Source organism: Pocillopora damicornis, chromosome 7 (genome assembly GCF_964200805.1).
Source record: "Pocillopora damicornis chromosome 7, jaPocDami1.2, whole genome shotgun sequence".
Taxonomy (NCBI): Eukaryota; Metazoa; Cnidaria; class Anthozoa; order Scleractinia; family Pocilloporidae; genus Pocillopora; species Pocillopora damicornis.
Genome location: NC_142676.1, coordinates 16,673,401 through 16,699,848, shown reverse-complemented (window position 1 = coordinate 16,699,848; position 26,448 = coordinate 16,673,401). Strand labels below are relative to the sequence as shown.

At 38.7% G+C, this 26,448-nt stretch overlaps 2 protein-coding genes and 1 long non-coding RNA gene across 4 annotated transcripts; 1 reads left to right on the top strand and 2 right to left on the bottom strand.

The window, feature by feature from the left end:
- Window positions 1-739: 739 nt before the first annotated feature.
- LOC113685382 (ribonucleoside-diphosphate reductase subunit M2) lies at window positions 740-2,065 on the bottom strand. Its single transcript, XM_027202890.2, has one exon. The coding sequence runs from the start codon at window positions 1,818-1,820 to the stop codon at window positions 816-818; it is 1,005 nt and encodes a 334-aa protein (XP_027058691.2). The 5' UTR covers window positions 1,821-2,065; the 3' UTR covers window positions 740-815.
- Window positions 2,066-2,102: 37 nt separating this feature from the next.
- Window positions 2,103-26,272, top strand: LOC113685384 (peroxisomal ATPase PEX6). 2 transcript variants are annotated; one of them, XM_027202892.2, is made up of 11 exons: window positions 2,104-3,709; window positions 4,267-4,415; window positions 4,830-5,014; window positions 5,690-6,382; window positions 6,817-6,901; window positions 7,177-7,347; window positions 8,181-8,375; window positions 9,500-9,639; window positions 10,490-10,662; window positions 16,730-16,760; window positions 24,328-26,272. In XM_027202892.2, the coding sequence occupies exons 1-9, from the start codon at window positions 2,126-2,128 to the stop codon at window positions 10,654-10,656; spliced, it is 3,369 nt and encodes a 1,122-aa protein (XP_027058693.2). In that variant the 5' UTR covers window positions 2,104-2,125; the 3' UTR covers window positions 10,657-10,662; window positions 16,730-16,760; window positions 24,328-26,272. The 2 variants fall into 2 exon arrangements, 1 of the variants encoding a protein (XP_027058693.2); XR_016188359.1 differs by lacking the exons at window positions 16,730-16,760; window positions 24,328-26,272 and having other exon boundaries at window positions 2,103-3,709; window positions 8,186-8,375.
- On the bottom strand, window positions 18,729-19,633 carry LOC149042859 (uncharacterized). The gene is made up of 2 exons (XR_016188366.1): window positions 19,050-19,633; window positions 18,729-18,917 (listed from the first exon to the last, which is right to left on the bottom strand). It is a non-coding gene; the product is annotated as an uncharacterized LOC149042859 (long non-coding RNA).
- Window positions 26,273-26,448: the final 176 nt, after the last annotated feature.

The following is a 26,448-nucleotide window of genomic DNA, read 5'->3' as shown; positions in this document are numbered from 1 at the left end:
ACCTAAGAAACAAACAATTTGAATTTTTCCTAAAATGGAAATTACACTGTTTCTCAAAACAATACAAAAGTTTAATCTATTTGATATACCTGCTTCCTGATTAATGATCTGCTGCTTGAACAAAAGTTTGCAAAAACTAGCTCCCAGCAGAGATTTCAGTGAAAAAAATTTTGTGACAGTACATTTCTTGTGCATGCTGTAAAATGTGTTGCCTTTTATAATATATAACCATGGATGCCCTGCAAGAGGGAGGTGAATGTCTTTATTTCATTTGTAGGGGGAGGGAGGTGCTGTCTTGAAATTACCACTGAGAGGACCCTTGAGGAAGACACAGAGATCCCTTTGACTTAACCTCTTAACCCCTAAGGGCTACTAGTATCTAATTTCTCCTTACAATATCACCCCAGAATCACACAATAATGTCATGAGAATAAATGAAATAATCACCAACTAAAGAAGCCCTAGACTGTTAAAAAAATTCTCTTTGTCAGCACCTTAGGAAATGTATAGAGAACAGTATGGAGAATATTGATACTGATGTTAGGATGTAAAGGGTCAAACAGTGGATCAATATGCATAAACAATATTTTCCTTGTTTTCTTTCCCATAAAATATCCATTTTAAGGTAAGTAATAGAGATGGCCATAGGGAAGGTATCACGGATGGCAAGGAGGATCCCAGCCCATGTTTTCTGAACACCTAAAAGGGATCATTTTCTAGAGACAAAATATCACACTGGTTTTATACAGTGGCAAATTGTCCAGGTTTAATACCAAACAAACATTATTAAATATTAAATAAAAAAATCTCACTGGCTAAAAATCAGCATCAAGAGTGAACACATAATTTTCCATTCTGTCATTCATTACACCATTCTTCTGGTACTCTCCAACTCTACGCTCATAGAAATTAGCTTTCCCTTCCAATGAAATGTTTTCCATAAATGAAAAAGGATTTGCAGTTTTGTAATGTTTTTCGAATCCTAATGCAACCAAAAGCCTATCGGCTACAAACTCTATGTACTTTCCCATGAGGTTACAGTTGATTCCAAGTAGATGACAAGGTAATGCACTTATCCAGAATTCTTTCTCTATGGTCACTGCCTCACTTAGAATCTCACCAACACGATCTTTACCTGGCCTCTGCCTCAAATGTGAAAAAATTAAGCAAGCAAAATCACAATGAAGTCCTTCATCTCTCGATATCAACTCATTTGAGAAGGTAAGTCCAGGCATTAGCCCCCTTTTTTTAATCCAGAAAATTGATGCAAAAGCCCCAGAGAAGAAGATCCCCTCCACAGCAGCAAAGGCCACAATTCTGTCCCCAAAAGTTGCAGCAGAGTTCTTATTCATCCATTTGAAGGCCCACTCAGCTTTCTTCTTTACACAGGGGAAAGTTTCAATAGCATTGAAAAGTTTTTGTTTCTCATCCCGGTCCTTAATATAAGTGTCAATCAACAGGCAGTACATTTCTGAGTGAACGTTCTCCATTGCAATTTGAAATCCATAGAAACATCTCGCCTCAGGAACTTGTATCTCCTGGTAAAACCTTTCAACCAAATTTTCTCCAACTATGCCATCACTCGCAGCGAAGAACGCTAGAACATGAGATATAAATTCTTTTTCTTGAGAATTCAGTTTTTCCCAGTCGAAGAGATCGAATCCGAGGTCGACCTCTTCCACTGTCCAAAATGAGGCGACAGCTTTCTTGTAAAAATCCCAGATGTCAGGGAATTTTAAGGGGAACAAGACAAACCTGTTAGGATTTTTTTGAAGCAGGGGCTCTTCGACTTCGTCCTTTTGTAGATTCTCTGCAGACATCGCAAATCTCAAAATTGGACTAGTTGCAACATTACATCACAGCAAATATATGTGTACTGCAATCAAAACAAACAATAATTCGAGTGAAAACCCAAGTTTATATGTGGCCATTAAGCTGTTCTTCCCTCGAAATCTACTGTGGAACGTGCGTAACGCATTGCATAACGTAGATAACACAGTCCATGAATTACATGTGGTACCTGTCTGGTGTTCTCAAATATTGAGCTTCAAAGACAAAACAAATGCATTGACGAGTGGAGACTGGTATCAGAGCTTCATCGCCAGGCAGCATAGCTCACTGGAAAATGGCGGACGATACTTACCGAAGGGCAGTGATTTGTCTAATTTCCAAAGAGGATTTTGTCTCCACCTGTGTCTCTGATCTTCCCTTCGTGGACGGTATCGTTCCTGTAGCTAATGGTAACTCTAAATTTATCGAAGAAGTGGGAAAGAGGTTTGCTTTAGAAATTAGAAACGGCCTTCAAAATTCCACTACAGAGAAGAGTTTGATACTGAATGCTTGTACTTGCACTGAAGCTGATCTAAAAATTCCACCATCTGATGGAAATTTGAAAGTTTTTGTTTTTAAAGACGTTCTTCAAACCCACCAGCTGCATGTTGATGACATCGTTTGGTGTAGAAGGGTGAACCCTTTTCCACTGGAGAGAATTGTCATTGGCGTTTCATCCGAAGAGAGATATTCATGGGCTAAGAGCGCATTAGTAGCATTTCTTCGCGAAAGTCTTTCAAATGGACCTATAAATGTACGAGAAAATGGCAAGCTAAATTTCTTTCATGATCAACGTAAAATATTAAGTGAAACCAAGGAAAAGCAGTGGTTAGAATTGTCTATACTGCAGTGTAAGCCTCTAGTACAAGGAGGCCTTACATCAGAAACTTGTTTAGTCATATCCAAGCTGAATGACCAAGATGTTATTTTTGACTCTGAAATTAGTGAAGTGGATCCTCCTGTGGTGCCATCCAATGCAAATGAATTGTTTCTTGTCTCTGATTTTGCACGCCACTTCTCCAGGAGTCAGCTTTATGGGGAACCACTTACACTGTCTGGTAGCTCAACCAGGCCTGGCAACCATTTAAAAGCTAGTGTTTTGGAGTTCAATGAAGGAAGTCATAGCAATTTGGCATTTGATCCATCAAGCAGGCTCCTTGTGTCACTGTCAACTTTGATTGACCTACAGATGTTCAATGGCAGCTGGGTCAAAATCTGCACTGATCAAAATCAGGATGTAGTCTGTAATCAACAGCAGGAACAGGGTTCTTCAGAAGAAGCTTCAAATGCTTTGCACAACAGTCACAGCAGTGAGAAGTGTCATATGGTTCAAATTGTGGTAACTGCTTCCCAGAATAATGAAAATGAGTTTTTGAATAATAGTGAAATTTTCCCTGTGCATTCAATTGGCAAAATTGAAGATGGAATAGGATACATTGCCCCTTTACTCTACTTTAATTTGTTTCATGACAGCCTTTTTAATGAAAACCAAAGACCTAGTATTTATGTCTACCCAATCCCAGAAACCATACAGAAGGAAGAACACAAGAACACTAGCACTGCAAGCATGAGTAGAAAACCTGCATTTGCAAATGAAGCTCACATTGCCCTGGTGCACTCTCCTTATTACAAAGCCATGGATTCTTTTGATCATGCATTGGCAAAACATTTCAAAACTCCAAGAATGTTGACAGTGGGAGATGTATTCTACATGTTTCATAATTGGGAAGAAAATGGTGACCTTTCTAAAGAGTCGGGTTCACCTGATGATCAGGGATGCAGAAATCTGGTTGTTTTCTTTCAAGTGACAAGGCTTGTTTGTGCAGCTCAGGAAGTAAAATCTTGTTTAGTGCACACAGCACATACTTCCCTTTATCAGGTAAGTTTCTATTGTTTGTTTCAATAGTCTTTGCTTCAGTCCACTTGGTATACAAGTTTAAAAAGATAAGACCTTTGCTGCTAATGGTTCATATACATTACTACCAGTACAATGTACTCATTGACTGAATGGATGTGATGGGAAAATATTTAGCTTTACAAATACATAGGTCATGGAGTATAGATAAAGCACAGTGAAGTTCATACTGTGATCATGAGTAAGAGGCAATTTTTTTTCTTTTTGACCTACAGTCTAGCCCCTCTTAGTCATCAAACATTTTATTGTACATGTATGAATGCTCCTCTTTCTCTTTGTTTCTTTTGTATTTCTTGCATTTTGCATCTCAAGAGGTCACAATCAGGGCTCAACTTTTTTACATGAACAAGAGATGTGCCTGTCTTTTCTGTTGCATCTATATAAACATTACAAGAAAAGAAAGCAAAATCAGAGGCACTGGTACCAATTAAATTACTGGTATATGTACATGATTGCCTTTTGTAGCCAATTATATGTTGTATTATTGATAAAAGCTATATTTATATCATTTTATTTCTCAGAGAGGCACAGTACACAGTTATGTGCCACCTGTTTGGAGGAGACAGTTCTGTGATTTGAGATCGAATTACTGGGAGAAGTTTAGTCCTGCTGGGCTGAACAGTTACACTGCTGAGTTGGTCAATATTGTACATCCTCATTTGAATACCAGGTACAGATCAGTGGCTTGAGTTTCTTGAATTATTAGCCCTTTAACCCCTGAGAATGATTACCATCTAATTTCTCATTACAATATCACCCTTGAATCACACATCAAGGTCACAAGAATAAAGGAAATGATCAGCAACTAAAGAAGCTCTTGATTGATATACAAATTCTCCTTGTTGGAATCTTAGGTAATGTATAGAGAACAGTATGGAGAATATACATACAGTTGTTAGGTGTAGTCAGGGTTACAATAAAGAAACTGATCATTTACTATCCACCAAGGTGAAAAGCATTCATTGGCCAGGATAGAATCAAATACATGAGCCTCAACAAGTATTTCTTGAGAAAAGTTCTCATTGTTTTTCATTGATCATACACAAATATACTACAACTAACTGATTATATCTTTCTGCTCCAGAGAGACCCACCCCTTGCCTCCATGTAGTGTTCTCTTAACTGGCCCTCCTGGAGCTGGAAAGAGGACGATAGCCATAGCAACAAGCAAAAGGTTCAACATGCATACTTTTGAAGTCAATTGCTTTGATCTGATTGGTGAATCAGTGGCAGCTACTGAGACAAGACTGAAAAATGTGTTCCAAAGAGGTATGTATCTGTCATAAATTTGGCCAATAAAGTGCCTAGCTTTTTGTGCTGTTGCTTGAAGTGGATGACTATCTTTTAGTGATTTGGAGCAAGGAAGCCTATACATGTGTTTCCTTGTTTATCTATCTTTAATGTAGCTACCATTCTAAGGGACACTTTGTGTAGGGTTCCTCAGCAGAGCACTCTTACAGTGCCTTAAGCTAAGCCCAGGGGTGTTAAATTCCAGTCAAATGAAAAACTGTTGGCAGAATTCAATGTTTTATGTAGGTGGACAAGCCAAGTAAATTATCTGAGTATCTTCTTAAAATGGGGCTTGGTTGGTCTGAGGGTTGACTATGGATGGTGCACTGGAATTTTGTAGGAGATGAATAATGTCCGCAGGTACAGGTGTAATTCTTGACTGAGTGAGATGAAACAAGTGCAGACATATGACCCCAAAAATGCTTACACTTCTTGTAAATCGAACTTTTCATTGCCAATCTTTGATTAAAATAGAATCCTACTATTTCCTTTGAGTAAAGGGAGGCACTGTTTTAGTATGGGATGTCACACGAAAGAACATAAAATATCATTGTAAGGAGATGTGATTGTTGTCCGTGTAGTAAGGTTCTCATTAGGCCAGTACAGTAAATCAGCGTGCCTGATTTTACCATATATTTTTTTTCTTTTGTTTAGCTGTTTTCTGCTCACCTTGTGTCCTGTTATTGTACAACATCCATGCTCTGGGAAAAGACAAAGAAGGAAATGACGACGAACCACGAATAGCAGCCACAATGCTCAATTGTCTCAGCAGCCTAAAGGACGATTCAGATTGGCCAGTAGTCGTCGTAGCGACGTCATCCTCTGCTAATGACATCACCTCTGACATGTACTCATGCTTCCTTCACGAGCTGAAACTTGAAGCACCCAATGAGAAGGAGAGATGTGATATGCTTAGAGGACTTGCTGAGATGCTGTCTGTAGGAAATGAAGTGCCGTTTGAATCGCTGGCAAGGAGAACTGCAGGACTGGTGCTGGCAGACTTGGTTGCTCTGTTTTCAAATGCCGCAAATACTGCTGTAAAGCGCCTCTTAGAGGAGTGCCCTGGGAAACTGGGGCGTTCAACTGAAACCAAAAGCCAAACTTGGTTTCCATGGGAATTTGAGCAAGAGCTGAGCAAAATGGGAGGCAAAATTTGCCAGCAGGATTTTGAAGATTCCCTAGAGATGCTTCAGTCGTCCTTGTCAGATGCGATTGGAGCTCCTAAAATACCAAGTGTTAAATGGGAAGATGTTGGAGGATTGGTAGAGGTGAAAGCAGAAATCTTGGACACTGTCCAGTTACCGCTGCAGCATCCAGAGCTGTTTGCAGCCGGGCTGAGGAGATCAGGTACAGTAATATGTTGTAAATTGGTCCCAAGGTATCGTTACTGCCGTATGGTCTAAATCCCAAAATTAAAATTTTCTTCAAAACTGCTGAGCAATTTGAATTAATCGGGTCTGACTGTAGTTTTACCAAAGAAGTGACAAGACTTTTGTGACGAATTTATGCCTTAAATACGTGTACTTAAACGTGCTTTTCACAACTTGTTGTTACTCAAACTGAAACACTTGATTCCCTTGTCTCAAAAGTCCAAGAGCCATTCTCTTTGAAACTCTAGGATTCAGCAATAACGAAATAAACTTGACTCTCAACGACTCACAAAAGTTCTATCAATAAGTTTCTCACAAGTTCACACTTTACTTTACTTTCAGCAATCCTAATTGTTGCCCATTGCCGTTGCCTCACTTGTAAATTTAAACTAACGTAATATCTTTTCACAGGGGTGCTGTTGTACGGTCCGCCTGGTACTGGTAAAACATTACTGGCCAAAGCTGTTGCTACAGAATGTTCTCTAAACTTTCTGAGGTACGTATCGTGCAACTGGGTCACCAACAGTTTCTCCCCATTGCAAGGTCGCACCCCCCCTTCCTACTACTCCCTGAAGTGGGGCGAACTGGTAAAGGTAAGGGCGAACTTGATGAACTCTAGGTGGCGAACTCGCATGGTTGGTCGAGGGTGGCCTTGCAATAAGGCAAACACCCGCGCAACTGCCATTTTTAGCCGTCGAAAAGTGTCTTTAAATTGTTTCCTCTTTGCCTCATTTATTTATTCTCTCACCGATCTTATTTTTTCTTTGCCAGTGTGAAGGGACCCGAGCTCATCAACATGTATGTTGGCCAAAGTGAACGGAATGTCCGCGAAGTGTTTAGTCGCGCGCAAAGTGCACGGCCGTGTGTAATCTTCTTCGATGAACTGGACTCATTGGCACCCAACAGGGGGAGGAGTGGGGACTCTGGAGGAGTCATGGATCGGTGAGTTTGCGAGTGAGCACAATTTCCCCAAAGCTAATTATACAAAAATCGATTTGATCGTCAGTGGAAATCGTTCTGCAATTTCGTCGTCGCTTGAGGAGAGCACTCAGCTCTGAATTAGTGAATTAGATTGACTGTTAGATTGGCTGAATTCACTGGTAATCACACGGATTATAGTTAACGAGTACGCTCGAAACGTACGATGGGCAAAATCGTCGATTTTTCGAATATGCCAGTTGACAGATATTTTACTCACAGATGGGTGTAGATCACTTTCTGTGTCGCGGGTACACTTGAAAATTGTGTATTTTTTTAAAATAAGTACTTAATTGCCATGGCTGCGATCAGCGTGTAGAGAACTTCCCGATTGGGGAAACTGAGTGTCGAAGACAACACTTAAAAAAATCTTATCGGCCAGCTAGAGCACTGAAAATTAGTACGTATATATACTACACAGCTGAATAGAGCTTTTTGCCCGCGCTATTTCAGAAGTGATTAGGTGGTACTCTTCCCCTCTGAAAAGCCGAAGGAAGAAAGTCGGAAGTCAAGAGTTTAACATGATCATTTTTTCGGTATATTGACAAAAGTAAACTGATTTTTGGCTTTTGTGTGGTATATACTTAAACAATGATTCAACTCATTGTCATTGAAAGTGGTAAACATTTACCTCTACTTCGGTGAGCAATTGTTAGATATCGTAAGGAGCCAGTGATGTCTCATAGCGGAACCCAGCAATCTGCTTGGAGCGCGGGAAAAAGCGCGACTGATCAGCGTTTCGTATTCTTTTAGCAAATTCAATTTTAATTATATCAATGTTTTGGGATTCTGTTCAGAGTAGTGTCGCAGCTGCTCGCTGAGCTTGACGGGCTTCACAAAGCATGTGACGTATTCGTCATTGGGGCTACAAACCGACCTGACCTTCTAGACCCAGCGCTTTTGAGACCTGGTCGATTTGATAAACTACTGTACCTAGGAGTGAGCGAGGACCGCAGATCACAGCTCAACATTCTCAAGGCTCTGACGAGAAAGTAAGTCAACTTACTGAATATTTAACGATGGTAAATAGGAAGGTTTGTGTGAATGATATTGTTGTTGGCGACGTAACGAGGGGATGGTTTCCGTTTTGTTTTGCGGTCCACGATATAAAAAAAAATTGTCAGCGGTTATTACCGCGCTGACCTCTTCCGCGCTCGTTCCTGCGTGTGTGACTCGTTATTCGCGCTCTCGACACTATTGCTGGTTTTCACGTGACGTCACTAAATTTCAGACTTCAGAACTATTGATCCTCCTGAGATTTTACTTTCATGATGTATTAGAGCAGCTAAAAACTAATATTCAGACAAATTTTCACTCCAAATGGGTTCTTGGTTTAGTGATAGACTACTCTTAAATTTCTAAGCTTTTGCGTGACGTGGCCTTTACATGACGAGCGAGAGAGCTGTTATGTTGGTTTAAAAGGTGACTTATTTAGGGAAATTCAGCTATCTGAACAGTTCTTGTATTAGAATAAAGTATTATTGTTACGTTTATGAGTTCTTAGAGAGATAAATTCACGCTTTTGTAGCAAAACTCAGTGACAGATGTTTCTGCTGGTTTCCGGCCGCCATGTTGGTGCCCATCTAGGTGGGCACCAGCATGGCGGCTCCATACAAATCTCTATAAATTTGGGAAAAACGTTTCTCCTCATATCTTCCGTAAGAAAAATTGCTGTGACCTGAATCTTGGCGAGAGTCTTTACATATCTAGCTTCTTTCTATTTCCAGATTCTAGACTAAATCGATTGAACGGTTTTTATTTTTTATTTTGATCTATTTTGAATGGCGTGACACTGAAAACCAGCAATTGCCTCGCGCTTTCGATGGAAAAAAAACAAAAAGCATATTTTCCAATCAAGTTCGTTAAGGAAAATATTTAAGGGAAGTAATCAAGCCGAGCGCTGCGATAATCACCGAGAGAAAGATTTTCAAAAAATGTACCACAAAGCAAAAAGCGAATTGTCGTTGCGATGTGCTCCAGTTGGGTTTTAGTATGGCTACTCTTCACTTTCCAGAATCAATCTTTTGGCGTCTAGCTCCAGCTAGGGATATTGTAGCTGCTTGAAGCTGTCCATTTTGATAAAGGATGTAAGGCTGTGTATTTTCGTTTCTTGCAGGTTTAAATTACACCCTGATTTGCAGTTGGAAATCATAGCGGAACTTTGTCCCTCCAACTTAACAGGAGCCGACTTTTACGCTTTGTGTTCAGATGCCATATTGCAATCGGTTAAGCGAAAGATTGAAGAACTCGAGCAAGGTAAAAACCATTTTCACAGCAAAGCGTGCGTAGTGAAGATTATTTCAGATGTCAGTTTAAAACCACCTGACCTTCTGCAAACACAAGGCGCTAGATTATTTTGCTCCTTTTTCTAGTTCCATTTCTCGATCGGTTGCTCTGTTCTAAAAAGCGCGGTGCGTTAAACACGCAAGGGTAATGAATGGTCTGTTGACATGTCACCTTAAGTCTCCAACTATCGTCAAACAACATCCTACAGACTTTCTGTATATCATTGGCTGCATTGACACAAAATCGCATGCAATCAGCGACATGCAAAGTCGCGTGAATAACAGGAACAGCCATGCTATGGAAGCGTTACAAAGTGCGTTAACGGATTAACTCAGGAGTCATGCAGGCCCATCAACACATTTTTTCGTCTTAGCCCTTTTCATACTCGTCTTAACCCTTTACATACTTGTCTGAATACTTAACATACAGTATGCATATTCTCCAGACTGTTCTCTATACATTTTCTTCGGTGCTTGAAAGGAGAATTTGTCTATCAATCAACAGCTTCTTTATTTGGTGATCATTTCCTTTATTCTCGTGACCTTGGTGTGTGATCGAGGAGTGATATTGTAAGGAGAAATTAGATGCTAGTCACTCTTAAGGTTAAAGAAACTAGATGTAGGAAGAAACTAGATGCTAGTCACCCTTAAGGATCAAAGGGTTAAATACTTTCGCTTGTCTTGCATGGAATATTCGCCCCCCTCTAAGCTTAAGAGAACCTTACGGACACAGTGCTGGCTTTCTGTTAATGAGCGTATTTTTGTGTTGAGACTACACGGGAGCTTCATGAGTCAATACATAGCTTTGCTTTGTGTTTTAGGCGAAGCTGACCCTCGTTTAGATGATACCGACATACAAGTTACGGAAGCGGATTTCCGGAAAGCTTTGGACAGTCTCACACCATCTGTCTCCCAGCAAGAACTCAAACGTTACAAAGACATTCAGCAGCGGTTCGCAGTGGCCAACACCGTTACAAAGAGTCGATAATTCATGGTAAGTTCGGCCGCAAGTTACTGAAGCAATTTTCAATCGAATGTCAAATGAAATCTGGGATCGTGTTGGTTTTACCTTACTTTATTCAGTCATTTGTTTAGAAAAAATGGCGCTACCAACCTGGCAGACGTGAAACTAAACCCTGAATCGCGACGTGATCAGTCACGTTTTTTACTGAGGCTAAATGTGCTGTGAGTTGTGTCTTTCTCCTTTTCTGATCTGCCGTTTTGATTACTTGATTTTGATCAAATGATACTCGATGGAAACGCTTTCTGTTTTGGATTATCATAATAGTCGGCTTGTCAGGAAAACCATTGACGAAGGTTGCTCCGGGATTAACATTAAAGCCTTCCGTGAGGTTCTTGGTTCTTTCGCTCGTTAACGTCTATAGGAGTTTTCATTGATAAGAGTGTAAGCGAGATGTCGACTTTTTCTTGAGATTCTCTTTACTTTGCGCCAAAATGATATAAACTTCAATAAGAGACCACTCATTATTAATCGCGGGGAGTGGGGGAGGGTCAGATGATGTCCTAATAGGGTCAATTATTCATAATTAAAAAAAAAAAGCCTAAGTCTTATTAAAGAAGCTCAGAAGGTCACACAGAACATGCTCTTCTGCTTGATGTTTTGAAAACTCATATACTTCAAATTCTGTTGAACTCACATTTGTATTCGAGGCAATTGGTTACACATATTTTTAACTTGATATTTTCACTTTTATTACCATAGAGGGGGTGGGGGCGTTATTAGAATACCACAGAGACCTGTGGGGGGATTAGATAAATTCTATTGAGACACGACCAAAACCCCCGACCCTCCTTACCCCCCCCTGGGCGAAAAATAGCGACCGTCTCTATGAACGACAAAATGATTTTCAAACAATCATTACCTCGTGATGGTCTGTCTACTGTTAAAATTCAGGCTACATTTTGGAAGTTTTCCATCGCAGTTGCCCTTCACCTTTAACATTGTTTACATTTTTATGAGTTTATTCTTTCTCGTTCGATGTCTTCTAGGCAATTAAGCCACGTCAAGGTAGTTTTGCTTGTCTTCACATTAAAAATTAAAAAAGATGAAAAAAAATTGCTTCCTATCCCGCGTGGCTGGTGGGTTACTTAGCGCTCTTTTGTAATCAAACGTGATAGAGGCGCTAAAACGAGCCGCAAGACCTCGAGGGCAAAACAAAATCGATCTAGCTAAGCAGACGTTCTCTGATACTGTTATATTAGATGGTAATATTCATTGATTCACACCACGATATCTTAGAAAGTGCTAGACGGTAATTTCTCCCCGGCTAGTCGTCATTGATGTTTAATTAAGTTACAGTGTACAAATGTACTCAAAGAGACAAATCACCGGAGTAATTTCACGAAGTCCGCGTGGCAATTTTCCACCAAGTCATTACTGCGTCAGTAGCTATATTCTAGATAGATAGAAAATTGCATTCAGAGGGAAAATTTGCATTTCGGCGATTCAAATCTTCGAATTTCATTTTCAGTAGCTTCAGCGTTTACTTTAAAGCTATTTGTTATTGCTCTGATGTTTATTTGGTAACGACTGCTTCACTCTTGGCTAAGTACAGTAGCTTCGAGAAACACTTCTTAATAATTACAGAGTTAAAATTCGTGGTTGAGGAAATTGCCCCTTTGCCAAATTGAAAATAAATAGATTGCAGGGTGATTGATTTTGAATTCCGGACGTATGCGGACAAAAGTTCTAGAGTTTACTTTGATATTTGTTTGTTCGGAAACTCAATGAGCATGTTTATCTCAATCTGCGATCGTCATTTTCGCGAGTTGATAAAGATCTAATTTCTTCATTCCTCAAGGGCAACACACTGATCAACTGATAAATTACGAGATTATAAAAATCGATCAGTTGTGGCTTGGCGCGCGATAAGATAATGTGTAGGCTTGCTTGTATCTTATTGGTAACCTGCTGTTAATAAGTTTGCCCTTTCAATCTAGAAAGATCAGAGCGACAAAAGCTCTTAACGCCATAAGGGGATTCTTTGAAGAGAAAAGGTGGATTTCTAAGGCTATATAATGACAGAAAAGCGTGCCTTCAGCGTAATATGCCCTCGATAATATTTATCTACAATAATGTATGTTCTCTATGAATGTAATATCCATGTAGAAGTTCATGTCGTGCACTATTGAAGAACATTCTGGCTTGTAATGGGTGTACTCTTCGATAACTTTGCTTTTGAAATCGTGCTGCGGAGTTTGTTTTGTCTTCTTTAAAAGGATACCACGCGGAGAGATAGCACTTGAAGCTAAGAAAAGCAGATAATTATTTGAGAGAATAGCTCTCCTGTTGGTTGCAATTAAGATATTGGTTTTTCCACTGGTCTATTAAGCTCGATTTTCCATGACCGCTTGGTCTAGTTTGACATTTTATTTCTTCACGTCTCCTTGGTGTGAATTGCCCTTTTTTGACAATCTGTTTTTAGCCTAACTCATAGTTCCTCAATTGTTCGCAGTCAGCATAAACATGACAATATTTTTGTTGACCGTAAAGGAAACAGCTGGGAGAACTATTTTCATCAAAGGCACGTGGAGAATAGATCTGTTTCTCTGGAAAATTCGCTTTTCTTTATCAAGCCAATATTGAGATGAGTATATGTTGTGAAATCTGTTGCTGGGAGTAATTTCAATAAATAACATCCAATCTGCTTTCGTACACAGCTGTTTCCAGAATCAAACAAAATAGGCATTTTTTTGCAGCGTCATAGTAAGGGGACATTTTAAGATACTGGCTGCCATTATTATTTTGCCCGCATTACGTTTAGGAGCTCGCCAGGAGACAATTACGTCTGGAATCCGCCTTGGTTAGGACAAAACTCCTTTTGATTTTTTATTGCAGCGGGCGATTGTGTGACCTTCAGTTTGCACCTAAAGGTCAGGCCATTTTTGATTGATTATTTTGGTTTCATTTTATTGAAATAAGCCGCTTGTTTGACTTGTTTATTTCGTTTTTCTCGTACCTCTTACTGTTCTTGTTTATATCAAAATAGCAAAGAAAGATGTCAACTTTTGCTATCAGTGTAAGACAAAGGAACAATTAGCGTCCCTCTCCGAGTATCGGTCCCTCAGACCGTTGGATTTCGCGCTTAGATCCACAGACAACTTTTTGATGCGAAAACCGTGCACAATTTAAAATACATTTCCTAGAAATCTTGCTACTCATTGATTTGATGTAATCGAATGCCCTCAAGCAAGAATCCCTTTTCCGTGTTCTTTTCCAAGCGTCATCGTAGCAGGAGAGGGACTCGGATCATTCTAGAAAGTATGTAAATTGAAGACACAGTCGATGGTTTGCATAACTTTCGAGAATTGTCCCAACCACCCAAGTGTTTCAGTGAGGTTATGTAAACACGGAAGAAGTATTCAATTATTTTTACAAAACGGTGCTCACGCTCAAATCTAGAACTTCGCCGCACACAGTCATTTTCTAACACACCTATCGACCAATGAAAGCTCATTAATAATCTCTCAGTTATTTTTTAAAATGAGATATATTCACGATGTAACTGTGTGTACTTAAAATTCCACGCGAGTAGAGATGCAGAAGAAATAAATTGAAGAATAATCAATATGCTGAATGTTGAATCAAGTTTTGACCCTAAATTTTACTCAGAGATTTACATCACAGCGACAAAAACCGTAGACTCGCACTGTTTTGTTCTAATGTGTTCATCTTAGATCGAGGTGGTGGAAAATCAAGAGAAGCAATATTCGATTTCACTCTTACTAGTAATCGTCAAATGCTTGTGAGTGTGTTATTTCAAAGTTATCATTCCCCACTTACTTCCTTGCGATTCAAATAAAAATTATACTGGAAAAATCTTATCTCAAACGAAGCATGTATAGATACAAGACAGTTCTGCTGTACATCTTGTGCATCGACAAACCTTAGCTGTATTGGGTGCTCTTTTCGGGTTGAACACCTGGTAAGAAGGACAGGATATTTTTTCAGTGACCGGTAGACGACCCTGTCTTGGATTGACCTATCCTCCGAAGGAATTGGTTTCCTGTTGCTGTCTTTAACTTGTGTCATTCTTTTGAGATGAAAGGTATCAGGAAGTGATAACAATTAGTGTAGCGCGGACAGAGAATTTCAGAAGTCGTAATTTATGACAGTGAAAATCGATCTTTGGTAGATTTTATTATAAATTCTTTCGAAGAATAGCGATAGATTTTGCCCTTAGAAAGTTCTAAGAATTCGGATTGATCTATCACCTTCGGTTTCGAATTTTTTTTTTTATTTAAATTTTGGCTCGTACGGACTTTGCATTGATTTGCACTGATATCGGTATAATTCTTTGGGTCAAAAGGAAAGAACATTCATGACTCGAAAGTCCTTTCGATAAAATTTTTTATCTCAAAGTAACCTTTAAGCTAGCAAAATGAAAAAGCCGTGAAGCATCAAAGAGAAAGCAACAAATCCAAGCAGAGCAGGGATAATTGTGAGATCAAAGAAGATTTTGAAAGACTTGAAACAGCATTATACAGAACAATCTTGTTGATGTTAGGATTTGAACTTTAGGGCGAATATGTAGATTTTTCTCCTGTATGTGTCGACTCTGGAATAAACATGCACACAGATGTTTTTATTATTTTTTCCCCTTTTCCTGTAAACATTGCTTTCGAAATTACTATCAATAACGATTTTGCGAGTCTGATCACGCCTGGACTAAGCAGCGAACTAACTAGGAACCAGTGTTTCCGTTCTTATTGGATGAGGTATAGCAAAGGCTTTCCTGCTCGGTTCTGGTGCCTTCTGAACACATGCACGCGGCACAGAGAGTGATTGATAGACAACATAACTGTATAGAATAGTTAAATTATGCAACTTGCACGTGAGCTCCCCTAACATAAAAAACCCGAGGCAAGGTGCGCTAAGAGCTGCCAATTAAGACGTTTAAAAGATGCGCAGATGTCCTTCTAGAATTTTCTTTCTACTTCCTTTGTGGTATAATAGTGCTGATCGGGTTCATTCAGCAGATTTGCTTCTGATATCGTTGCGGTTTGGGTTGTGCATATTCTCCGAACATGAGTAAACGCGCGCTCCGCTCATAGCTCTAAGATTCAGAACTGCTGCAGTCGAGAAGTCATTTCGATAAAATGGCTACAGCTCCAGCTGATAGTGATGATAACTGCGAGGCGCTTCCATCTGTCTCAGGTTTGCTTTCAGGTTTTTGACGGACCTTTTCTCGGTGATATGTTTATTTAATTTTTATTTCTTTGCAATCATTGCAATTGCTTCAATACGGCTTTTACACTTAAAAACTTTCAATCCTACATGCAAACTTCTTCCAGTACATAAAGGAAATATTATTTTCGAATAGTTCGTGGGCTAAAATTGAAATTGGATTTCTTTCGTACAGACTTTGTAACAACCTCTAGAACAAAGTTCTGTTGTCGTATCTTCCTAAGCCTTGGCGGTCTCTTTTCAGTCCACGTTCGTTTCATCCTCGCGCTTCCTACTAAAAGAGTGTCAATAAATTGCAAACAACCTGAATTTATTTTGGAACTCACGCCCACGCCGAAGACAGTTTTATTGTCGTGTACTATTCTCGGTCGACTCTCAAACATGACCTTAATGCTACTGGCATTCGTGAGATAACTGCATTTTGTCTCTAGTTTGTGACAGAAGTTAAGTCGTTTGTGTAATCACGATTGGTTTAGCTACATTTAAGCATAGAGTCGAAAATATGAAATCTAAAAAAAGAAAAAAAAAACCGCTTCGTATTCAAACCAGACGAGCAGGTCACATATTCCGTCGTGCGAGACGACTTTGAAGAATTGGACTTTCGCAAAAACCACTTGCAAAGCGTGTTTTAAAGAGCAACTAAGATGGCTTTGATATCATAGTAAAGAATCAGAACGCGGGGCTTCGACTGTCTTATTACGTATGTATGATCGGTTTATATAAAAAAAAATTAATATTTATGATTTCTCTTGGTTTTACATAAATCGTATATCTTAAGTTTCAATCATTGGACATTGCCAAGTGTGGCCTGTTTATACCTACACAGTTTAAATTATTTTCCTCTTTATTTCAGATACAGTGATGAATCACATTAAGCGTGGAAGGTATGTTGTGATTTCAGATCTTTTCTTTGTTTTAATGATTTTCTTGTGTCCAACAGAAGATTAATTTCAGCAATAAGTTATTCAAAAGCACTTCATTTTCGTCAATGAGTGCCAAGAAACTAGAATGTTTATAAAAAGAATTCCGAGAATCTTTCATTTTGAATACCCTCTTCAAAAGCCGCATTTATATTTTTCTCTTTATATTCAGATATTCGGTGTATAAGAGAATCTTTTCATTTTGAATACCCTCTTCAAAAGCCGCATTTATATTTTTCTCTTTATATTCAGATATTCGGTGTTCGATTGTGTAATTTCAGCGATTTCAATGCATAAGTTTGGTTGGTGGAGAATATATAGAAGATTTTCATAGGTGACAACGTTCTGTCATGATTTCAAATTGTTTAGTTTATGTATATTAAACGATCATGTTTAATACATTTGCAACTTTTTATGACAGTAACGCATCGGAAAAATTGGTACTTCGTACTTTTCCGAACAGATACTTCTCTAAAATCATACAACAAGTCTACTGATGCTCATTTTAAAAAGCAGTGTTTTAGTGCTTTTGAAAACAAGCTGTTTTAGATTAAAATGTGAACCTCTTAAAATTGTTCTGTTGAAAGAGCGCACGTAATTCTTGAACCATAAGAGAACGTTCCTCGCGCGTGAAGCTTTTTTGAGTTTAATTTACGTTCGTGCAGCAGGGAATCAAATTAGCACGAATACCACTTAAGATAGAAATATAGCGGAGGAAATTATGTCCAAATGGATTTCGTGTTTGTTACTCGCCTTTCTCGTTTAATTGGCAATAGTGGCTACCTTTAAGAGTTCCAGAATGTTCTCTGCATATCTGCGAGATCGTGAAAGCGATTCAACTTTTAGGTTTCCACAGCATGTGGTGCGGAAGTGATTCCTCTTTAACCAAAAGCCAATTTTTATTCTAAGCAGACAAGAAAACAAACGTGTACGTTGCAAATCTTTGCTTTCATATTTAGTTCAGTGCTTAAATATACTTTTAGCGGATTTTAATTCGTTTCCTTCCTCAAGTGACACTGATGCCTATTTCTCAAATAGTTTACAAGTATGTTTTTCGACGAATAATATTAAAAATAAGGACTTTGAGCACTTAGGCGATCGATTGTTTTTCCGGGTGAAATTTTTAGCCATAGAATCTCGCTTATGACCGATATTGCGTATTTTTGGCGGTTCAGAAATTGCTCATTTTCATATCAAGCCAAAAGATCTATGAAAAAAGCAATTACTAAGCTGCTTTCGTCGCTATTATTACTATCATTGTAGGTGGTCATTATTATGTTAAAATCCACGAGTTGGAAACTTCTGGAACTTTATTTCGTGGGTCGAGGGATTTCCAACCTGTCAGCTAAGCAATAAGATTATATTTTTAGCGACACTTAGCTTGTTTATATGATAAACAAAAATGTTCCTGCTGTCGGTTAACAGTTAAAACTCCTTCAACCTCGACCCAGCTGGTTTCGAAATATTGTCAATTATTATTTTAATTCAGATGGGCAAATTTTGTAGTGACAGCGGGTTGTTCAGGAAGACGCGTTATATAGCTGACAGATTAGTTTACGTCGTCGATCAAAGTCTCATTGCTGTGCTAAAAACCGCTTTGATTATCGTCCAGATTATCATAATTTCTCTTTTCATTGTTGTGTGAGTTTTATTAATTCTTTCTCGAACGATCTAACGATATAACATCACAGTTGGACCGCAAGATCTCAAATTGTATGGGTTTTATGAGTTTTAGACGGGTACTTCTTGTCCGCCATCTGGCCGCCTTCGATGCATATCGAATAAATTTGGTCGCCGTTATAAATAGAAAGTTATTTAATATGACCTTCTTTGCTTACTTCCATGATGGTTGTTGCGTTTTCGCCTCAAAAGATCGCTTTACTCTATAGTTGTTCTCCTGAAATCGTGTGTCGTTTCTTTATTGTGAACTGGTTTTGTTTCATATTGATGTTCCGACCGCATAAGCTCTCCGAAGTCGCAATTGGGATGACTGCGAAATAGCTTTTAACTACCAGTTCAGCTCGTCGACCTCGATCACTGATTCTGTCATCACAAGAATGCGAAACATCACGTTTCTTTTTCATTTTTTTTTTTTTCGGTATCACGATATGTCTGAAGAAGCTAGAAAGATACAAAACATTACAGTTAGCATTAAGCGTGTGGGATGTTACGAAATGTTGAAAGGTGTAGAATGAATTCCTTGAAAATCAAAATTACACGAGATGAAACATGAAAAGGAAACAAAACACTTACCATAAAGCAGGTTATTGCGGGTTGTAATATAATGTCTCTATTTTTTTTTTGTTTTCATGTTGCTTTGTTTTTGTAGTTCTTTGTATTTTTTTCAGTTCATTTCTCGATTGACAAGAGCGGTGTTTGTGTATTCCTCACTTAGACACGTGCAAAACACCAGCTTCATCCAAACTTACACACTCAGAAAATTTTCTCTTCAATTGGTGACTTCTTATAGTTTTCAGGTTTTGCATTAAGTTTCCAAATCATATTAATTCCAAAACTTAAACTACGAGGACTGTACTCGTTCTCTTTCATTGAAAATGTAATTCATTTCACGTTGAGTCAAATTGCGAGCAGACCCTAAAACTAAGTTTTACGATGGTTGGTTTTACGAAAGCATGCGAATTCGCAGATACATCGAATTTGCCTTGAGGCTGAAACAAGAAATCTTGGTTGCTTTGCTCTTGGCTTTTCCTCGAAAAGTTCTGTGCAACCAAAACTCGACAGCTTTCTTGTATTGAGAGAATTTTCAGAGCGTCGTGTACTGGTAACGCAAGTGAGTGGCCGCGGTATGAAACACTTGATAAGTCGATCTTCATCTCGCACGGGTCGCGTGGGTTAAGTTGGTTATTCCTCTAATCTCTTTATTGTTTTCCAACTGCAATCCTACTTTGTCTCCCGTTTGCGTCTAACAGTAGGATTCGTGCACGAAATCCTTTAAAATGTACATATTTTCTATCCAGAACCTTCCATAAGGAATTGTTTCTTTGTTATTTTTTGTTCTAGTACTTTCGAAAACTTCTGTCCGGCTTTCCTGGAGTTCTTGTTTGCCTCATGTAAATTAATAGGATCTAACTTTTGAGTTATGATCTTGTTGAGGTGTAAGTCGGTAATTTTTTCCTTAATTCTTCTAATGTACCATAATCCCCGAGCTCAATCGATTTAATCCATCCAGTGGTGATGATCGATTTGCAAGCCTCTTTGACGAAAGAAAAGCTCGCGATCTTGGAGTCGTTTGCGGTGACACTTACATAAGTCCTTTTGGCTCATCTTTGTAATTAAGTAGATACCCGGTCCAAAAATTCGTACCCCTTTTTTTTTTTACTTCTACAAAAATAGATGTCTGAATTTTTTTCTTTTTTTCTTTTCGAGTGACAGCTTATCACCATTTATACATGTGAGAGTTATTAGGTCAATAAAGCCGTGCATTCCCAACTTTTCGGCGTAAGAAAATTAAATTCTGTTTCGTCAGCTGAAAATCCAATACTAATGATAAAAGTATCGAACCATGTACAAGTATGTTACTTTTCTTTGGAAACAAGAAGTGAGCATCTTGAAAACCAGACGGAATTTTTCTCAACTTTTTTTTTTTTAATATTTTTTTTTAATTTTTTTCTTTTTATAACAGAGTGGAAGGCTCTAAAATAAATTTTCCTGATATGAAAATTAATCTTCCAAATAATCCCGGATAATTGCTCTAGAGACTTAAGGCTATTTCGAAAGCTGACCGTCTCCCCAATATTACCAGTGCATAATTTTGCGAAAAAAAATATGCTAATGAAATTAAGTTCCACATTTAATTTGTTTTTGTTCTCCCTCATTCAAGGGGATCGCGCTCGAATTTTTTTCTAATTTACCGCTGCGGTCTTAGTTTTCCTAAACACCTTTTTCGGTGTTAAACTTTCTAATTAAATTTTTATTTTCGTGCAGGCGAAGTGTACTTGCCCCTAGCAATTGTTTGTCTTTATTTTCCGCTTCCAGAACATTCGCCTTTGCGTTTTGAGCTGTTTGCTGAAACATTAGACCTGTTTGATTTCTTATGCAAACAGCTTTGAGGAGACAGGTCGAATGCGAGATAACATATGCACTAAACCTTCGTTCGCGGGTCGTTGTTTTGGCGTGGAACTTTCTAGAACGCTTTTGGAACTGGCCGAAACGAGACATGACATACATCATGTATTTCATGTCAAATTGAATCTTCGCCTCTAATTCCGCCGCGAAAACCCTCCGGAGGGAAGATCTAGTTTTTTTCGCATAAACAAAACTTCATCTATAATTTTGGACCGGTTATATATGTGAAGAACTCACTGGTTTGAAAGTGTTTCACAGGGACAGTATTCAAAGACGATATTGCTGTGCTCTTTTGATAGCAAAGAACAATTTCGCTTTATTCAGCCGTGTGAAAACCTAGCGATGCACATCAAAACCAGATGTGCAACAAGAACGGTTTTGTGGTTTTCGTCGTGTGCATGACAAAGCAAACGATCTACCGTTTCGATACTGAAAAATTGGAATTTTTCAGTTTTCTTCATCAGCGATCGTCGATCTTACATTGAATTTCTGGAAATCGGGTCAAGAACGGAAGTACTATACTCAGTAAATTTTAAAAACTGTCTTGTTACAACAACCTCTTAACCTGGAAAGAAAACCATGGCTTCTAATACCAGGGATCACTTTGAAAGGCTTGGAGAAAGGTTTGCTTTTATTTCTCTTCCATTTCGTGTCAGTGCGTTCACGATTGAAGTAACGATTAGCCATAATCATCTATTTTATGGACTTCATTTGCGTACAATCGCTGTCCAAATTCTTTAAAAATACGTCGCGTTTCTGTGTGAAAATTACGGTGCAAATTTGTTTGTAAACAGGCGCTTACATAAAAATATAGTGTACCTTGGCGCACGTAGCCGATAGCCTTCGCACCAGCAATTGCTTTGTGAAATCGTTATTGTGTGTTTTAATTTACCTTACTAGTGGCAGCTTAATTTTTCTAGTATTCATTAACAGCCATTACCTCCGTCATTATGTAATTTTACCAAAAACAAAAATATACATTTTATATAACGAAATGGTTGTTGAAACCGTGAAAGATCAAACCTTGTGTCACTGCCAAAAAAACAGAACATTAGCGCGTTATCTCAAGAAACAGTTTTATATTTTATCTTTTATGTAGCAAGGATGCCTATTAATTATTATCTTAAAGTTTCAATTCTTACATTATACGATGCTCTTATAACTTTAACAAAAGAATGTGAAGCATCACGAAACCATAAGTTTAATTGACCCAAACCTTTATCCTTGTACAGTTAGCTAATTCCTCCTAACAAGGATTTAGATATCGTTAATTTTCTCACGAATGACTCGAAATAAACATTCTGCCAAGTTTAGTTCGAATTTTGAAATATTCTGCTCTTGCGCCGGCAGTAATGGACGGCATTTGCATCCAATTAGAAACGATCGTGGAACGATGCGAGAATTTACTATCTCTTGCTTTGATACCTGAACCAGTCAACCTGTTTTAAAGTTTGATTAATTGAGGGGTCGTTAGGGGGCACGTGTCTCTCTTGTTATCACGTTTTTGTCTACAGATAACTTGTCCTATATGACTTTCTAGAAGTTTCACTGCATTTGACATGCGCGATGGACATAAATAGAGATTTTTGAATAGAGAGTCACTCCACGTGATGTTTTGGATAACGCCCCGCTGTTCGACACAATGTATATTGCTTAATGTATCGTCTAGTTTACTCCTTTGAATTGGTTTTTTTGTTTCCTTTTCATTCTTCGAGAACTAACGCTACGAGAGAGTTAGCAGGGGCTGCCATTACCTAACCAAAGATTGGCATGTTTATTTTGACCCCTGTCCTTCTTTATCGCGAAGTTTGTCTATCGTTTGTACAATTTTACATTTTTTTTTAAGCGGACAGCGCTGAACACGGTGGGAAGTGCCTAGATAACAATCACATTCGCTATTACTATTATTATTACTCAAGCCACGTATGCTTTGCATAAGCTTGCCACCTTTAATTAAAACATGTCAGAAGTAGAGAAAGATGTTTTTCGTCTTGTTACGAGCGTGAGACAAAGAAAAAATTCTGAGTCCCCATGAGGAATCGAACCTCAGATCTTCGGATTTCCGCGCTCCAATGCTTCACCACAGAGCCCTAGAGACTCAACGATGGAGCTAGGTCTATTACGAAGTTCATATGATAAGCGTCCTGCGTACTACTAAGATCAGCAGCGTCGATGTCAGAAGTAATGAGCAACACAAAATTAGAGCCATAAATACTTTTGAAATCTGATCTTATCCTTCCAGGTTCTCTTCAGAACGTAATTTTTAGAGATTGGTTGATTTTATAAATTATCATTTAGGGTGTTGTCTTTATTAGAACGCTTCAAATCCTGCGCAAACGAGACCTATTTTCACGGTAAATCAAGATCGGTTTTGAGGTGAAGAAAGTTTTGAATAAATATGACTTGCTAATTATTATTGTGATAATAAGACAAAGATATTCAAAGCTCAATGCAACTTCTAGATTCTTCGCTTTTTTTCTGCTTCGATTCATCTGAAGTACCTCCTTATCTTTAATTGATAACTTCATCGGAGGTTGAGATATTCAGAGTTGTTCTGCCTTAGACGCAATAACTAAAGTTTTTGCCGAATGTTTACACTTGCTTTACACTTTAAATTAGCTGAGTTGCAGTCTGTAATTTTTTTTCCTAATCCGGTGAGGTAAGGGGGTAAGTTTCTAAAGAAACTGTGGTGCTGCGTCGGTGGAAGATTAGAACAAGGTAACTCGGTATAGCAAACTGAGTTGATAACGCAAATTGACTGCCGTAAAGAGTTTCAAAGCTGACGTTTCGAGCGTTAGCCCTTCGTCAGAGCGAAAACAATTGGGTTTTTTCCTTTTTCGGTATCTAATCAGTTGAGAGAGTGACACGGGTCTGCAATAGCCTGCGGCAACACAGCAGTCAAATGTATCCACATGCGCAAGCGTTGTAAAGCCCAGGTCGTCTGCTTTTGATAGGCTGTCAAAACCAATTAGTGTAACTGGAGATATAAAGAACTACACGACCTAGTCAATTACGGTTAAAACGTTCATCTTTTTCCGATAGAGCTGAAAACGAAATTGTAAATCAACAGATTACCCGTGATTAGATGAGCTTTGTGTTTGAAAAGACTCGAATTCTTTTCCCTCCTTTTTTTCCTTCTTCTGATTCTTTAAACGTTTCATTCCTTTTTTTTTTTTTTTTTTGTTCCCCATGCGTTCATTACAAAATATTTGCACAGGAATTGGCGCGCGGCCGGCCAAAATTTTAGGCTGTCAACCATTGGTGATGCTAACTAACAGATGGCTTCGAGTCTATCGCAGGTTAGTTTGCTAGACCAATCACAGAACAATGTACAGCAAAAACGTACGCCATTGTGACTTCCCAGGTCATCTAAGATTGTTGGAGTCACGAAATTTTTGAGACTCTTTCTCAAGCAGCTTACTGACTCGTTTGTTCTTTATCACAGCCTTTCCAGTGACAGCAAAAGAATCCTATCTGATCTTCTCAAGTCGCCTGGCTTTTCCTCGGAATTCTTTTCAGTGGGAGAAGAAAGCACTGAAACACCTGGAGAAACTGTCCGTCTTGCGTGTTTTGACATAGGGGTCTACCGCCCGGAGAACATAACATGGAAGGTCGAAGGAGAGCACGTGTTACTCCAAGGAAAGCGGTCTCAGAGAAACGGCAAGGGTGCAGAGGGTGCGAAATTCTCAAGAGCTATTCCCATTCCCCAAGGGGTGGACCCTAAACGGATTACGACGCGTTACAGTGATATAGATGGACAATATATCGTTGAAGGAGTGAAAGGAAAAGCGAAGCCGCGTCCAAGAAGAACTAATAGTGTATATTTTGATGAGACTAAGGTCTCATTGTCGGTTGAGTTAGGAAGTTCGAAAGCACAAGGACTCGCGAAAGCGGCCACGGCCAGTAACCCGCGAATGAGTCGTTTAGAAAGATCAGCGAGTTGCAGTCCTGCTTTCTTTACGCCAACTGATAAAATTGAAATTTAGAGAGCCCGTATCTTGTGACGAAAGTTTGCTTTATACGTCGAGCGTTCTTTACTTTGAGTTGAAATACTCCACGGCGCAAGCAGAGTGGATGGTTAAACCTTGTGAGGTGAATTGATCGGGCCACTACAGTTTACCATTGTCATATTTTGTCCAAAAGTCGTTTCGCTTAATTTTTAATTCTAGACAGCATGTATATAGTGACGTATTGCGTCGCAAGTTATTGATCATTCTATCTCAAGCTCTTTTTTTTCTGGTGTCCTGGTCTTGTTTTTCAAGAAGGTGCCATAATTTCAACAGCCAATCAGAACAAACGAAATATTGCAGGGAGCCAATGATAACGAATGGAAAACAAGTGAACTGTAGAAAGCGCAAGAAAATATGAGTGGCAAAGACGCCTTTGTTAAATTTACATTTGATTTAGATAAGAGGGTGGTACGAGTTTTCTAGGTAAGTTAGATTGAAGTCGAAAAAGAAAATTTCAAATTCATGCGTTCGAAAAAGAATCTACGCGATCTTTTGTTTAGTTATGTTTTGCGGCGATGTTTTTGTTTATTCATTGAACATGTTAGTCTAGGTAGCTTGGAAAGGAGATGCATTTTTAGTATTACATCGCCGTAAACATATTTTAAGATATTTTAACCTTAATCGGTTTGCTCCACAAATTCTGCCAACTATGGAATTTTCTTATGAAGCACTTCTCGTGAGTGTCGTTAAACCATAATCAAAGTAATCCCAGCGGCCAACGAAAAGAAAGGAAAAGACCTTCTAAGTCAATGAGAACTCAAACAAAAAACAACCAAACTGCCTAAAGCGCTGGAACACTTCGTGATTGGTTTTTGTGTTGCATCTGTTTTGTTGACGAAGTGGCACGAATTTTCTGGACCAGTTTCGGAGCAAAGTAAAGCAAACCAATCCATCCCTTATTACGTTCGACACTCAACCGAAAACTTCTCAAATTGAAACAAATGATGGTAAATATCGCATGTAGCGTAAGAAACGCGTGAGTTTGTATTTATTGTTAGAGAAAATTTTGCTTGTTTATCACTTTTCTAGCTTCTTTACACTTAATTATAATGTGGCCCGAAGTGTGTTTAGCTTGGGGATTTCCTCAAGGGTTCAAAAATGCTTTGGAAATTTGAGGATTGAGTAGCTTAAAATTGCGGACTGTTTGCAGTAGAAATTAATGTCTAAAGGTAAGGAAGCGTGGATCACACGCAAAAGTGCTTAAACACGCTCGCAAAAGGAGTTCCTCGCGTGTGACACCATTAAGTTATTGCATTCAACTTTCGTAAATTGTGACATGGGAATAGAGAACATTTAAGTTAAGTAATTTAAGATAATATAAGGAATGTTTTCCCAAGCAGATAAAATTGAGAATGTTATTAAACACAATTAGCTCCAAAATGATTTGTCTTTACCGCTCTTGATCATAAAGCCCCAAGCCTACGTGTTGCAGTACCCTCCCAAAGTTCCCAAGTATATTTAACAAATATATGCGTTATTAAGAAAGCGTGATGTCAAGATGGCTGGATATTGGCCGAATTCTTTTTCTCGCGGAGCCGCGAAAATGAGCGATAAAG

Bases quoted from the DNA above. Each gene is read 5' to 3' on its own strand.
- LOC113685384 (XM_027202892.2), top strand. From the start codon at position 2,126: ATGGCGGACGATACTTACCGAAGGGCAGTGATTTGTCTAATTTCCAAA. The intron at 5,015-5,689 runs GTATGTATCTGT...TCTTTTGTTTAG, and splicing joins GAAAAATGTGTTCCAAAGAG to CTGTTTTCTGCTCACCTTGT. The intron at 6,902-7,176 runs GTACGTATCGTG...TTTCTTTGCCAG, and splicing joins TGTTCTCTAAACTTTCTGAG to TGTGAAGGGACCCGAGCTCA.
- LOC113685382 (XM_027202890.2), bottom strand. From the start codon at position 1,820: ATGTCTGCAGAGAATCTACAAAAGGACGAAGTCGAAGAGCCCCTGCTT.